The sequence below is a fragment of the Lithobates pipiens genome, unplaced genomic scaffold (genome assembly GCF_037356315.1).
Source record: "Lithobates pipiens isolate NorthernLeopardFrog02 unplaced genomic scaffold, aLitPip1_a1.2 Scaffold_13, whole genome shotgun sequence".
In the NCBI taxonomy this organism is placed as follows: Eukaryota; Metazoa; Chordata; class Amphibia; order Anura; family Ranidae; genus Lithobates; species Lithobates pipiens.
In genome coordinates, this window is record NW_027507718.1 from 287,469,678 (window position 1) to 287,484,272 (window position 14,595).

The 14,595-nt window shown below is 51.8% G+C and overlaps 1 protein-coding gene across 2 annotated transcripts in view; it reads left to right on the top strand.

Annotated features, from left to right (window-relative positions):
* Window positions 1-13,120: 13,120 nt before the first annotated feature.
* The window catches only part of ELOVL6 (ELOVL fatty acid elongase 6), a 138,162-nt gene continuing 136,687 nt past the window's right edge, over window positions 13,121-14,595 (top strand). Inside the window, exon 1 of one of the 2 annotated variants that reach the window (XM_077476711.1) lies at window positions 13,121-13,462. In XM_077476711.1, coding sequence (XP_077332837.1) covers window positions 13,260-13,462 — 203 coding nt within the window. In that variant the 5' untranslated portion in view covers window positions 13,121-13,259. The remainder of the gene's footprint in view (window positions 13,463-14,595) is intronic. The other variant, XM_077476713.1, reaches the window with a different exon arrangement.

Consider the following 14,595-nt stretch of genomic DNA (forward strand, 5'->3'; position numbering starts at 1 on the left):
AGAGGAGGGGAGTTCAGAGGGAGATATGGACCAGCAGATAGGGAGGAGAAGCAGCAATGACTTACATTGCACAGCAGGGACAAAGCAGACTGCAAATGTATCAGGAGCGAGTCATCGACCATGTACGGTCACATCTGGCGCTCCCAGGACACCGGCACATGGCTCCGCAGTGTGGGCTTTTTTTAACGTGTCCGCTGCTGACAATAGCGTTGCCATCTGCAATCTTTGCAGTCAACGCGTTAGTCGCGGTAAGCCCAATACTCACCTAGGGACGACCGCCTTAAGAAGGCACATGAGCAGCCATCACCGAGCCCAGTGGGAGCAACGGAACACACAAAGCCACACTGCAGGCTCTCACCGTCCAGCCTCGTCTTCTACTTCTCCTTCTCCTCTCTCCTCACAATTGTCCTCCACTCCACCTTCCATCACGCCAAGCTCACATTTTTCTGCAAAAAGGCAGGCTTCCGTGGGCCTAATGTTTGAGCGTAAAAAAATGATGATGCCGGATAACCCTCTTGCCCAACGGTTGGCGGCTGGCTTGTCAGAACTCATAGCCCGCCAACTACTGCCATATAAACTGGTGGACTCGGAGGCCTTTCGCAAATTTGTGGCCATTGGAACACCACAATGGAAGGTCCCAGGAAGGAAGTATTTCTCAGAGAAGGGCATCCCAGAGCTATATGGCCATGTTCAGCGGCAAGTGAATGTATCTCTGGCACACAGTGTCGGTGCCAAGATACATCTGACCACAGACACGTGGTCTAGCAAACACGGGCAGGGAAGGTATATCAGTTTTACTGCCCACTGGGTGAACCTTCTGACGGCCGTCAAGCATGTAACCCGTGGCACCCGTGTAGATTTGGTTTTACCGCCACGGATTGCATGCAGGCCTGACTCTTCTTCTCCTCCTCCTACTCCATCCTCCTCCCTCTCCTCCTCAGCTGCCTCCTCCTTTTCCGCTGCTAGCGTCTCTTCCACTGCACCGCCCAAGCTCCCCAGAACCTATTCCACATGCCAGGTGAGACGTTGCCATGCCGTGCTGCGTCTGTTGTGCCTGGAAGCAAAGAGCCACACTGGCCCGGCACTCCTTTCAGCTTTGCGTTCACAGGCAGATGAGTGGCTAACACCGCTCAATTTGACAGTTGGTAAAGTGGTGTGTGACAACGGTGCCAATCTGCTTAGCGCATTGAAACAGGGCAAAATCACGCACGTGCCGTGCATGGCACACGTCTTAAACTTGGTCGTGCAGCGATTCCTTGTCAAATACCCTGGGGTCCAGGACATCTTGCGGCAGGCAAGGAAAATCTCGGCCCATTTCAGAAGATCTTACACGGCCATGGCTCGCCTTGCTGACATTCAGCGGCGACACCATCTGCCGGTCAGACGTCTTATTTGCGATTGCCCGACGCGATGGAACTCAACCTTCTATATGCTTGATAGGCTGCTCCAGCAGAAACGTGCAGTTAACGTCTACCTGTATGAACTCTGCGAAAGAAACGGTTCTGGGGAGCTGGGTTTTTTTTCACCGCGCCAGTGGCTGCTCATGCGCGACACATGCAGACTTCTGCGGCCATTTGAGGAGATCACCAAACTGGTCAGTCGCAGCCATGGCGCCATCAGTGACATGGTACCTTATGCCTTCTTTCTGGAGCGTGCATTGCGTCGTGTCATTGATCAGGCTGTGGAGGAGCAGGAGCGGGAAGATGAGGAAGTCGCAATGCTGGATGAATTCCCAGGGGGGGCTACTCTATCTGAGACAAGTCAACAACAGGAGTCTGATGAGGAGTCAGAGGAGGATGGTGCCGGGGCGGATGAGCAGGAGCAAGAAGAGCATGCTTTAAACCTTTCTGGGATCCCTGTTGTGCGAGGATGGGGAGAGGAGAATGAAGAGGACGACATTATCCTGGATGATGAGCAGGAGCCAGGCCACCACACCGCTTCCACTTTAGTGCAAATGGGGGCCTTCATGCTCCAGTGTTTTAATAGGGACCCCCGTATAAAAAGCATGAGGGTCAAGGACCAGTACTGGGTGGCAACGTACTTAGACCCCCGGTACAAACACAAAATGGCGGAAATGTTACCGCCGTCGCAGAGGGCTGTCAGAATGCAGCACTTCCAGGCCTTGCTTCGAGAAATGCTGCATTCTGCTTTTGCGTGCGCTGGCAGAGGAGCAATTCCCACTCCCAGAGAAGGATTTGCGGGTACCAATCCAACAGCGCCTGCAAGAAGAGGCCGGTTTGAAGATGTGTTGGTGACTTCGGATATGAGGTCATTCTTTCAGCCGACCCATCGACAGGTGTCATCCGGATCCAGCATCAGGGAACGCCTAGACCGTCAGGTGTCCGACTACATTGGGTTAACGGCCGATGTGGACGCTCTGAGGAGTGATGAACCCCTAGACTACTGGGTGGGCAGGCTTGACCTCTGGCCAGAGCTTGCCCAATTTGCAATCGAACTGTTGGCTTGCCCCTCATCCAGTGTCCTGTCCGAAAGGACGTTCAGCGCAGCAGGGGGGATTGTGACCGATAAGCGTACTCGCCTAGCTCACCACAGTGTTAACTACCTCACATTTCTAAAAATGAATGAGGCATGGATCTCGGAGGAATTCAACACATGTGACCAGTAGACCATGTATATGTCTATAAACTATTTTTTTAATCAAGCACACAGACCTTCTTAATTCATTTGGCTCACTTCCTTGACCCAAAAAAGCACACCGTACTATATGCCCCTACCCTCCTCTTTGAAGAGGTTGAGCGGTGTCATATTTCTACTGGGGCTGCTTATGATATCCCTGTGCTGTGCTGACTTCTTCCTGGGGGTTCTTATTATGAAGGGATCACACTATCCCTGTGCTGTGCTGACTTCCTCCTGGGGGTTCTTATTATGAGGGGATCACACCATCCCTGTGCTGTGCTGACTTCCTCCTGGGGCTGCTTACGGTGCTGCTGTCAGTGCTGTATGTCACGGTGCTGCTGTCAGCGCTGTATGTCACGGTGCTGCTGTCAGCGCTGTATGTCACGGTGCTGCTGTCAGCGCTGTATGTCACGGTGCTGCTGTCAGCGCTGTATGTCACGGTGCTGCTGTCAGCGCTGTATGTCACGGTGCTGCTGTCAGCGCTGTATGTCACGGTGCTGCTGTCAGCGCTGTATGTCACGGTGCTGCTGTCAGCGCTGTATGTCACGGTGCTGCTGTCAGCGCTGTATGTCACGGTGCTGCTGTCAGTGCTCTGTATTACGGTGCTGCTGTCAGATGCCTCTATCACGGTGCATGTGTCATTCCGGTATGTCACGCTGCTGGTGATCATCTCCTGCACCCTCTTCTTTGCCTACCCTGGTCCCTGACCTTCCCTCTCCTCCATTGCCTTCATTAACTCCATAGTCCTGAATTGTTAGAACAATTTCCCAAATAAAATAAAAATGCTTGTAGTTATCGATCCCAAATTCACCTCATACATGTATTATGTCATTGTCCAGATGGTGGGACTACGTTTTACCCCCTAATAATTACCACGTGGCCGCAAATTCGACATGAAGGTTTGCAAAGTTCGCCTCCCATTGAAGTCAATGGGGCCCGCGGCGAACGGTCGGTTTCGCGAACGTTTGGGTCCGTTCGCATTTCGCGTTCGCGAAACGTCCCGTCGGAAGTTCGTCCATCACTAGTGATCATGGGTACTGGCCGTCAGGCACTGTGATGGGTGATGATGGGTACTGGCAGTCATGTACTGTGATGGGTGATGATGGGTACTGGCAGTCATGTACTGTGATGGGTGATGATGGGTACTGGCAGTCATGTACTGTGATGGGTGATGATGGGTACTAGCAGTCAGGTACTGTGATGGGTACTTGCAGTCATGTACTGTGATGGGTGATGATGGGTACTGGCAGTCAGGTACTGTGATGGGTACTGGCAGTCATGTACTGTGATGGGTGATGGTGGGTACTGGCAGTCAGGCACTGTGATGGGTGATGGTGGGTACTGGCAGTCAGGCACTGTGATGGTGGGTACTGGCAGTCAGGCACTGTGATGAGTGATGATGGGTACTGGCAGTCAGGCATTGTGATGGGTGGTGATGGGTGATGATAGGTACTGGCAGTCCAGGCACTGTGATGGGTGATGATGGGTACTGGCCGTCAGGCACTGTGATGGGTGATGATGGGTACTGGCAGTCATGTACTGTGATGGGTGATGATGGGTACTGGCAGTCATGTACTGTGATGGGTGATGATGGGTACTGGCAGTCAGGCACTGTTATGGGTGATGATGGGTACTGGCAGTCAGGTACTGTGATGGGTGATGATGGGAACTGGCAGTCGGGTACTGTGATGGGTGATGATGGGTACTGGCAGTCGGGTACTGTGATGGGTACTGGCAGTCGGGTACTGTGATGTGTGATGATGGGTACTGGCAGTCAGCCACTGTGATGGTTGACGATGGGTACTGGCAGTCATGTACTGTGATGGGTGATGATGGGTACTGGCAGTCAGGCACTGTGATGAGTGATGATGGGTACTGGCAGTCAGCCACTGTGATGGGTGATGATGGGTACTGGCAGTCATGTACTGTGATGGGTACTGACAGTCAGGTACTGTGATGGGTGATGATGGGTACTGGCAGTCATTTACTGTGATGGATGATGGGTACTGACAGTCAGGTACTGTGATGGGTGATGATGGGTACTGGCAGTCAGGCAAAGTGATGGGTGATGATGGGTACTGGCATTCATACAATGTGATGTGTGGTGATGGGTACTGGCAGTCCTGTACTGTGATGGGTGATGATGGGTACTGGCAGTCAGGTACTGTGATGGGTGATGATGGGTACTGGCAGTCAGGTACTGTGATGGCTGATGATGGGTACTGGCAGTCAGGTACTGTGATGGATGATGATGGGTACTGGCAGTCAGGTACTGTGATGGGTGATGATGGGTACTAGCAGTCAGGTACTGTGATGGGTACTTGCAGTCAGGTACTGTGATGGGTGATGATGGGTACTGGCAGTCAGGTACTGTGATGGGTACTGGCAGTTATGTACTGTGATGGATGATGATGGGTACTGGCAGTCCGGCACTGCGATGGGTGATGTTGGGTACTGGCAGTCAGGTACTGTGATGGATGATGATGGGTACTGGCAGTCAGGTACTGTGATGGGTGATGATGGGTACTGGCAGTCAGGTACTGTGATGGGTGATGATGGGTACTGGCAGTCAGGTACTGTGATGGGTGATGATGGGTACTGGCAGTCAGGTACTGTGATGGGTACTGGCAGTCATGTACTGTGATGGGTGATGATGGGTACTGGCAGTCAGGCACTGTGATGGGTGATGGTGGGTACTGGCAGTCAGGCACTGTGATGGGTGATGATGGGTACTGGCAGTCAGGCACTGTGATGGTGGGTACTGGCAGTCAGGCACTGTGATGGGTGATGGTGGGTACTGGCAGTCAGGCACTGTGATGGGTGATGATGGGTACTGGCAGTCAGGCACTGTGAGGGTGGGTACTGGCAGTCAGGCATTGTGATGGTTGATGATGGGTTCTGGCAGTCCAGGCACTGTGATGGGTGATGATGGGTACTGGCAGTCAGGCACTGTGATGGGTGATGATGGGTACTGGCAGTCATGTACTGTGATGGGTGATGATGGGTACTGGCAGTCATGTACTGTGATGGGTGATGATGGGTACTAGCAGTCAGGTACTGTGATGGGTACTAGCAGTCAGGTACTGTGATGGGTACTTGCAGTCAGGTACTGTGATGGGTGATGATGGGTACTGGCAGTCAGGTACTGTGATGGGTACTGGCAGTCATGTACTGTGATGGGTGATGGTGGGTACTGGCAGTCAGGCACTGTGATGGGTGATGGTGGGTACTAGCAGTCAGGCACTGTGATGGTGGGTACTGGCAGTCAGGCACTGTGATGGTGGGTACTGGCAGTCAGGCACTGTGATGGGTGATGGTGGGTACTGGCAGTCAGGCACTGTGATGGATGATGATGGGTACTGGCAGTCAGGTACTGTGATGGGTGATGATGGGTACTAGCAGTCAGGTACTGTGATGGGTACTTGCAGTCAGGCATTGTGATGGGTGATGATGGGTACTGGCAGTCAGGCATTGTGATGGGTGATGATAGGTACTGGCAGTCCAGGCACTGTGATGGGTGATGATGGGTACTGGCCGTCAGGCACTGTGATGGGTGATGATGGGTACTGGCAGTCATGTACTGTGATGGGTGATGATGGGTACTGGCAGTCATGTACTGTGATGGGTGATGATGGGTACTGGCAGTCAGGTACTGTGTGATGATGGATCCTGGCAGTCAGGTGTTGTGTGATTGGTGATAATAGATACTGACAGGTACTGTGTGATTGATGATGGGTACTTGGTGTCATGTGATGGATGATGATGGATACTGGCAGTCAGGTACTGTGATGGGTGATGATGGGTACTGGCAGTCAGGTACTGTGATGGGTACTGGCTGTCAGGTAATGTGATGGGTGATGATGGGTACTGGCAGTCGGGTACTGTGATGGGTGATGATGGGAACTGGCAGTCAGGTACTGTGATGGGTACTGGCTGTCAGGTAATGTGATGGGTGATGATGGGAACTGGCAGTCGGGTACTGTGATGGGTGATGATGGGAACTGGCAGTCGGGTACTGTGATGGGTGATGATGGGAACTGGCAGTCAGGTACTGTGATGGGTGATGATGGGTACTGGCAGTCAGGCAAAGTGATGGGTGATGGGTACTGGCATTCATACACTGTGATGTGTGATGATGGGTACTGGCAGTCCTGTACTGTGATGAGTGATGATGGGCACTGGCAGTCCTGTACTGTGATGTGTGATGATGGGTACTGGCAGTCCTGTACTGTGATGAGTGATGATGGGCACTGGCAGTCCTGTACTGTGATGGGTGATGATGGGTACTGGCAGTCATGTACTGTGATGTATGATGATGGGTACTGGCAGTCAGGTACTATGATGGGTGATGATGGGTACTGGCAGTCAGGTACTGTGAGGGGTACGGGCAGTCATGTACTGTGATGCATGATGATGGGTACTGGCAGTCAGGTACTGTGATGGGTGATGATGGGTACTGGCAGTCAGGTACTGTGATGGGTGATGATGGGTACTGGCAGTCAGGTACTGTGATGGGTGATGATGGGTACTGGCAGTCAGGCACTGTGATGGGTGATGATGGGTACTGGCATTCATGTACTGTAATGGGTAATGATGGGTACTGGCAGTCCTGTACTGGTACTGTGTTGGGTGATGATGGGTACTGACAGTCAGGTACTGTGATGGGTACTGGCAGTCAGGTACTGTGATGGGTGATGATGGGTACTGGAAGTCATGTACTGTGATGGGTGATGATGGGTACTGGCAGTCATGTACTGTGATGGGTACTGACAGTCAGGTACTGTGATGGGTGATGATGGGTACTGGCAGTCAGGTACTGTAATGGGTGATGATGGGTACTGGCAGTCAGGTACTGTAATGGGTGATGATGGGTACTGGCAGTCAGGTACTGTGATGGGTGATGATGGGTACTGGCAGTCAGGTACTGTGATGGGTGATGATGGGTACTGGCAGTCAGGTACTGTGATGGGTACTAGCAGTCAGGTACTGTGATGGGTACTGGCAGTCAGGTACTGTGATGGGTGATGATGGGTACTGGCAGTCAGGTACTGTGATGGGTACTGGCAGTCAGGCACTGTGATGGGTGATGATGGGTACTGGCAGTCAGGCACTGTGATGGGTGATGGTGGGTACTGGCAGTCAGGCACCGTGATGGGTGATGATGGGTACTGGTAGTCAGGCACTGTGATGGGTGATGATGGGTACTGGCAGTCATGTACTGTGATGGGTACTGGCAGTCAGGCACTGTGATGGGTGATGATGGGTACTGACAGTCAGGTACTGTTATGGGTGATGATGGGTACTGGCAGTCATGTACAATGATGGGTACTGACAGTCCGGTACTGTGATGGGTGATGATGGGTACTGGCAGTCATGTACTGACAGTCAGGTACTGTGATGGGTGATGATGGGTACTGGCAGTCATTTACTGTGATGGATGATAGGTACTGACAGTCAGGTACTGTGATGGGTGATGATGGGTACTGACAGTCAGGTACTGTGATGGGTGATGATAGGTACTAGCAGTCAGGTACTGTGATGGGTGATGATGGGTACTGGCAGTCAGGTACTGTGATGGGTGATGATGGGTACTGACAGTCAGGTACTGTGATGGGTGATGATGGGTACTGACAGTCAGGTACTGTGATGGGTGATGATGGGTACTGGCAGTCAGGTACTGTGATGGGTGATGATGGGTACTGGCAGTCAGGTACTGTGATGGATGATGATGGGTACTGGCAGTCAGGTACTGTGATGGGTGATGATGGGTACTAGCAGTCAGGTACTGTGATGGGTACTGGCAGTCAGGTACTGTGATGGATGATGATGGGTACTGGCAGTCAGGTACTGTGATGGGTGATGATGGGTACTGGGAGTCAGGTACTGTGATGGGTGATGATGGGTACTGGCAGTCAGGTACTGTGATGGGTACTGGCAGTCAGGTACTGTGATGGGTGATGATGGGTACTGGCAGTCGGGCACTGTGATGGGTGATGATGGGTACTGGCAGTCAGGTACTGTGATGGATGATGATGGGTACTGGCAGTCAAGTACTGTGATGGGTGATGATGGGTACTAGCAGTCAGGTACTGTGATGGGTACTTGCAGTCAGGTACTGTGATGGGTGATGATGGGTACTGGCAGTCATGTACTGTGATGGGTGATGATGGGTACTGACAGTCAGGTACTGTGATGGGTGATGATAGGTACTAGCAGTCAGGTACTGTGATGGGTGATGATGGGTACTGGCAGTCAGGTACTGTGATGGGTGATGATGGGTACTGACAGTCAGGTACTGTGATGGGTGATGATGGGTACTGACAGTCAGGTACTGTGATGGGTGATGATAGGTACTGACAGTCAGGTACTGTGATGGGTGATGATGGGTACTGGCAGTCAGGTACTGTGATGGGTGATGATGGGTACTGGCAGTCAGGTACTGTGATGGGTGATGATGGGTACTGGCAGTCAGGTACTGTGATGGGTGATGATGGGTACTGGCAGTCAGGTACTGTGATGGATGATGATGGGTACTGGCAGTCATGTACTGTGATGGGTACTTGCAGTCAGGTACTGTGATGGGTGATGATGGGTACTGGCAGTCATGTACTGTGATGGGTGATGATGGGTACTGGCAGTCAGGCACTGTGATGGGTGATGATGGGTACTGGCAGTCAGGCACTGTGATGGGTGATGATGGGTACTGACAGTCAGGCACTGTTATGGGTGATGATGGGTACTGGCAGTCGGGTACTGTGATGGGTGATGATGGGTACTGGCAGTCGGGTACTGTGATGGGTGATGGGTACTGGCAGTCGGGTACTGTGATGTGTGATGATGGGTACTGGCAGTCAGCCACTGTGATGGGTGATGATGGGTATTGGCAGTCATGTACTGTGATGGGTATTGGCAGTCATGTACTGTGATGGGTACTGACAGTCAGGTACTGTGATGGGTGATGATGGGTACTGGCAGTCAGGTACTGTGATGGGTGATGATGGGTACTGGCAGTCAGGTACTGTGATGGGTGATGATGGGTACTGGCAGTCAGGTACTGTGATGGGTGATGATGGGTACTGGCAGTCAGGTACTGTGATGGGTGATGATGGGTACTGGCAGTCAGGTACTGTGATGGGTGATGATGGGTACTAGCAGTCAGGTACTGTGATGGGTACTTGCAGTCAGGTACTGTGATGGGTGATGATGGGTACTGGCAGTCAGGTACTGTGATGGGTACTGGCAGTCAGGCACTGTGATGGGTGATGTTGGGTACTGGCAGTCAGGTACTGCGATGGATGATGATGGGTACTGGCAGTCAGGTACTGCGATGGGTGATGATGGGTACTGGCAGTCAGGTACTGCGATGGGTGATGATGGGTACTGGCAGTCAGGTACTGCGATGGGTGATGATGGGTACTGGCAGTCATGTACTGTGATGGGTGATGATGGGTACTGGCAGTCAGGCACTGTGATGGGTGATGGTGGGTACTGGCAGTCAGGCACTGTGATGGGTGATGGTGGGTACTGGCCGTCAGGCACTGTGATGGTGGGTACTGGCAGTCAGGCACTGTGATGGGTGATGGTGGGTACTGGCAGTCAGGCACTGTGATGGGTGATGGTGGGTACTGGCAGTCAGGCACTGTGATGGTGGGTACTGGCAGTCAGGCACTGTGATAGGTGATGGTGGGTACTGGCAGTCAGACACTGTGATGGGTGATGGTGGGTACTGGCAGTCAGGCACTGTGATGGGTGATGATGGGTACTGGCAGTCAGGCATTGTGATGGTTGATGATGGGTACTGGCAGTCCAGGCACTGTGATGGGTGATGATGGGTACTGGCCGTCAGGCACTGTGATGGGTGATGATGGGTACTGGCAGTCATGTACTGTGATGGGTGATGAAGGGTACTGGCAGTCATGTACTGTGATGGGTGATGATGGGTACTGGCAGTCATGTACTGTGATGGGTGATGATGGGTACTAGCAGTCAGGTACTGTGATGGGTACTAGCAGTCAGGTACTGTGATGGGTACTTGCAGTCAGGTACTGTGATGGGTGATGATGGGTACTGGCAGTCAGGTACTGTGATGGGTACTGGCAGTCATGTACTGTGATGGGTGATGGTGGGTACTGGCAGTCAGGCACTGTGATGGGTGATGGTGGGTACTGGCAGTCAGGCACTGTGATGGTGGGTACTGGCAGTCAGGCACTGTGATGGGTGATGGTGGGTACTGGCAGTCAGGCACTGTGATGGGTGATGGTGGGTACTGGCAGTCAGGCACTGTGATGAGTGATGATGGGTACTGGCAGTCAGGCATTGTGATGGGTGGTGATGGGTGATGATAGGTACTGGCAGTCCAGGCACTGTGATGGGTGATGATGGGTACTGGCCGTCAGGCACTGTGATGGGTGATGATGGGTACTGGCCGTCAGGCACTGTGATGGGTGATGATGGGTACTGGCAGTCAGGCACTGTGATGGGTGATGATGGGTACTGGCAGTCAGGTACTGTGATGGGTGATGATGGGAACTGGCAGTCGGGTACTGTGATGGGTGATGATGGGTACTGGCAGTCGGGTACTGTGATGGGTGATGGGTACTGGCAGTCGGGTACTGTGATGTGTGATGATGGGTACTGGCAGTCAGCCACTGTGATGGTTGACGATGGGTACTGGCAGTCATGTACTGTGATGGGTGATGATGGGTACTGGCAGTCAGGCACTGTGATGGGTGATGATGGGTACTGGCAGTCAGCCACTGTGATGGGTGATGATGGGTACTGGCAGTCATGTACTGTGATGGGTACTGACAGTCAGGTACTGTGATGGGTGATGATGGGTACTGGCAGTCATTTACTGTGATGGATGATGGGTACTGACAGTCATGTACTGTGATGGGTGATGATGGGTACTGGCAGTCAGGTACTGTGATGGGTGATGATGGGTACTGGCAGTCAGGTACTGTGATGGGTGATGATGGGTACTGGCAGTCAGGTACTGTGATGGGTGATGATGGGTACTGGCAGTCAGGTACTGTGATGGGTGATGATGGGTACTGGCAGTCAGGTACTGTGATGGGTGATGATGGGTACTGGCAGTCAGGTACTGTGGTGGGTGATGATGGGTACTGGCAGTCAGGTACTGTGATGGATGATGGGTGCTGACAGTCAGGTACTGTGATGGGTGATGATGGGTACTGGCAGTCATGTACTGTGATGGGTACTGACAGTCAGGTACTGTGATGGGTGATGATGGGTACTGGCAGTCATTTACTGTAATGGATGATGGGTACTGGCAGTCAGGTACTGTGATGGGTGATGATGGGTACTGGCAGTCAGGCACTGTGATGGGTGATGGTGGGTACTGGCAGTCAGGCACTGTGATGGGTGATGATGGGTACTGGCAGTCAGGCATTGTGATGGTTGATGATGGGTACTGGCAGTCATGTACTGTGATGGGTGATGATGGGTACTGGCAGTCATGTACTGTGATGGGTGATGATGGGTACTAGCAGTCAGGTACTGTGATGGGTGATGATGGGTACTGGCAGTCATGTACTGTGATGGGTGATGATGGGTACTGGCAGTCAGGCACTGTGATGGGTGATGGTGGGTACTGGCAGTCAGGCACTGTGATGGGTGATGGTGGGTACTGGCAGTCAGGCACTGTGATGGGTGATGGTGGGTACTGGCAGTCAGGCACTGTGATGGGTGATGATGGGTACTGGCAGTCAGGCATTGTGATGGGTGATGATGGGTACTGGCAGTCAGGTACTGTGATGGGTACTGGCAGTCATGTACTGTGATGGGTGATGGTGGGTACTGGCAGTCAGGCACTGTGATGGGTGATGGTGGGTACTGGCAGTCAGGCACTGTGATGGTGGGTACTGGCAGTCAGGCACTGTGATGGGTGATGGTGGGTACTGGCAGTCAGGCACTGTGATGATGGGTACTGGCAGTCAGGCATTGTGATGGGTGATGATGGGTACTGGCAGTCAGGCATTGTGATGGGTGATGATAGGTACTGGCAGTCCAGGCACTGTGATGGGTGATGATGGGAACTGGCAGTCGGGCACTGTGATGGGTGATGATGGGTACTGGCAGTCGGGTACTGTGATGGGTACTGGCAGTCGGGTACTGTGATGGGTACTGGCAGTCGGGTACTGTGATGGGTACTGGCAGTCGGGTACTGTGATGGGTGATGATGGGTACTGGCAGTCGGGTACTGTGATGGGTGATGATGGGTACTGGCAGTCGGGTACTGTGATGGGTGATGATGGGTACTGGCAGTCGGGTACTGTGATGGGTGATGATGGGAACTGGCAGTCGGGCACTGTGATGGGTGATGATGGGAACTGGCAGTCGGGCACTGTGATGGGTGATGATGGGTACTGGGAGTCATGTACCGTGATGGGTGACGATGTTTACTGACAGCCAGGTAGTGTGTGTAGAAGAGGAGGCGGCTCTAGGACCGCAGCGCTGCGTGTGCTGTCAGGGTGGATGTAGAAGAAAGGAGGAGGAGAGCTCCTGTGACCCGGGAGGAGGATAGGGCGAGGAGAGAGCAATGCTAAATCAAGGGTACAGTTAGGAGGCACAGACACCCAAGGAAGGAAGGAAGGGATCGGATGAGGAGGAGGTGTGTATGTTATCAGCAGACACACACACACAGACCAGGGACAGTCCGGAGAGATCGGCCTCCCTCATTCTCCTCTCTAGGTATCACACAGCAGGTCGCCCCAATGAACATGTCAGCGTTGACTTTACAAGAATATGAATTCGAGAAGCAATTTAACGAGAACGACGCAATCCAGTGGATGCAGGAGAACTGGTAGGTGCAGGCTGATCGCCCTCATTGATGGGTACATGTTCCTGGATGGATGGATGGATGGCATATCACCCACGCATTCATTCTGTAGGAGTGAGATGATGATGATGGTGGTGATGATGATGTCCCTCCCAGAGGATTTCACCTTGTGGATCACATGCACGATGTGTCTTCCATGTGGTGGCTACACTCAGCCCTGGGGATGCCTCTCCCAACATGCAGCCATAGGCCTTTGTGGCATTTGAAGGGTGCAGGTGTGATGTGCTGGGGCCCTGGTTTATCCAGAATGAATGGATGCTCTATATTTCTGGACTGGGTGGCTTACATGGCTTTCCACATACATGATCACTTGCATTGCCTGAAATAAGAGCACATACATAGGCAGGAGGGGGTTACTGGTACAAGCTAAGAGGCCCTGCTTCGCAGACAACACCATATTTCTGTCTTCAGCTGTGCATGCTTATAATAGTCATCAATATATGGCTGTAATAATAGCTGAATCTGCTCTGCTGGGGTCAGGAATTGCAAATCAATAGCTGCCATTGATTAGTTGAGTGCATTCATTTTGTCAAACAAGTGTTTGGGGTGTGGAGCTCCTGATTTTCAGGTCCATTAGAATGTTGTGGATGTGCTAAGTTCACAGAGCAGGAATGGCTTTTCTACCTAAATCTACCATGGTCTGTTTGGAAATCAGGCCATGAAACACATAATTGCCTTATTTAACCTTGCAGAACGTTTTTGTTCAATATTTTCTTATATGTATTTTTTATTTTTTTTGTGTAATAATGTGTTGGGTTCATGTTTTATAAATATAGAGGACTGTTTTAAAAAATCTTCATTCATTCTTTATTCTGGATTTTAAAGCATTTAAAGACTTGAGATAGGTTTGTGTTTTTTTTTTTTTTTTTTTTTTTTGAGGCAGGAGTAAAGATGCCCACACACGCAGCAATAAGATTGATTAAAATGATCACATTAAAGATTAGTTAGAAAGCATTAGATATGGTTTATTCACCTTTTATTAATAGTTTCCTTCACTGTCAAAAGTCTTTGAAAAAAGTAAAAAACCAAGGTGCTCGTTTCTGAATCAATTGCTTCATACGCCAAGTGATCAGCTTCAATACGATCAGTTTTCTAGC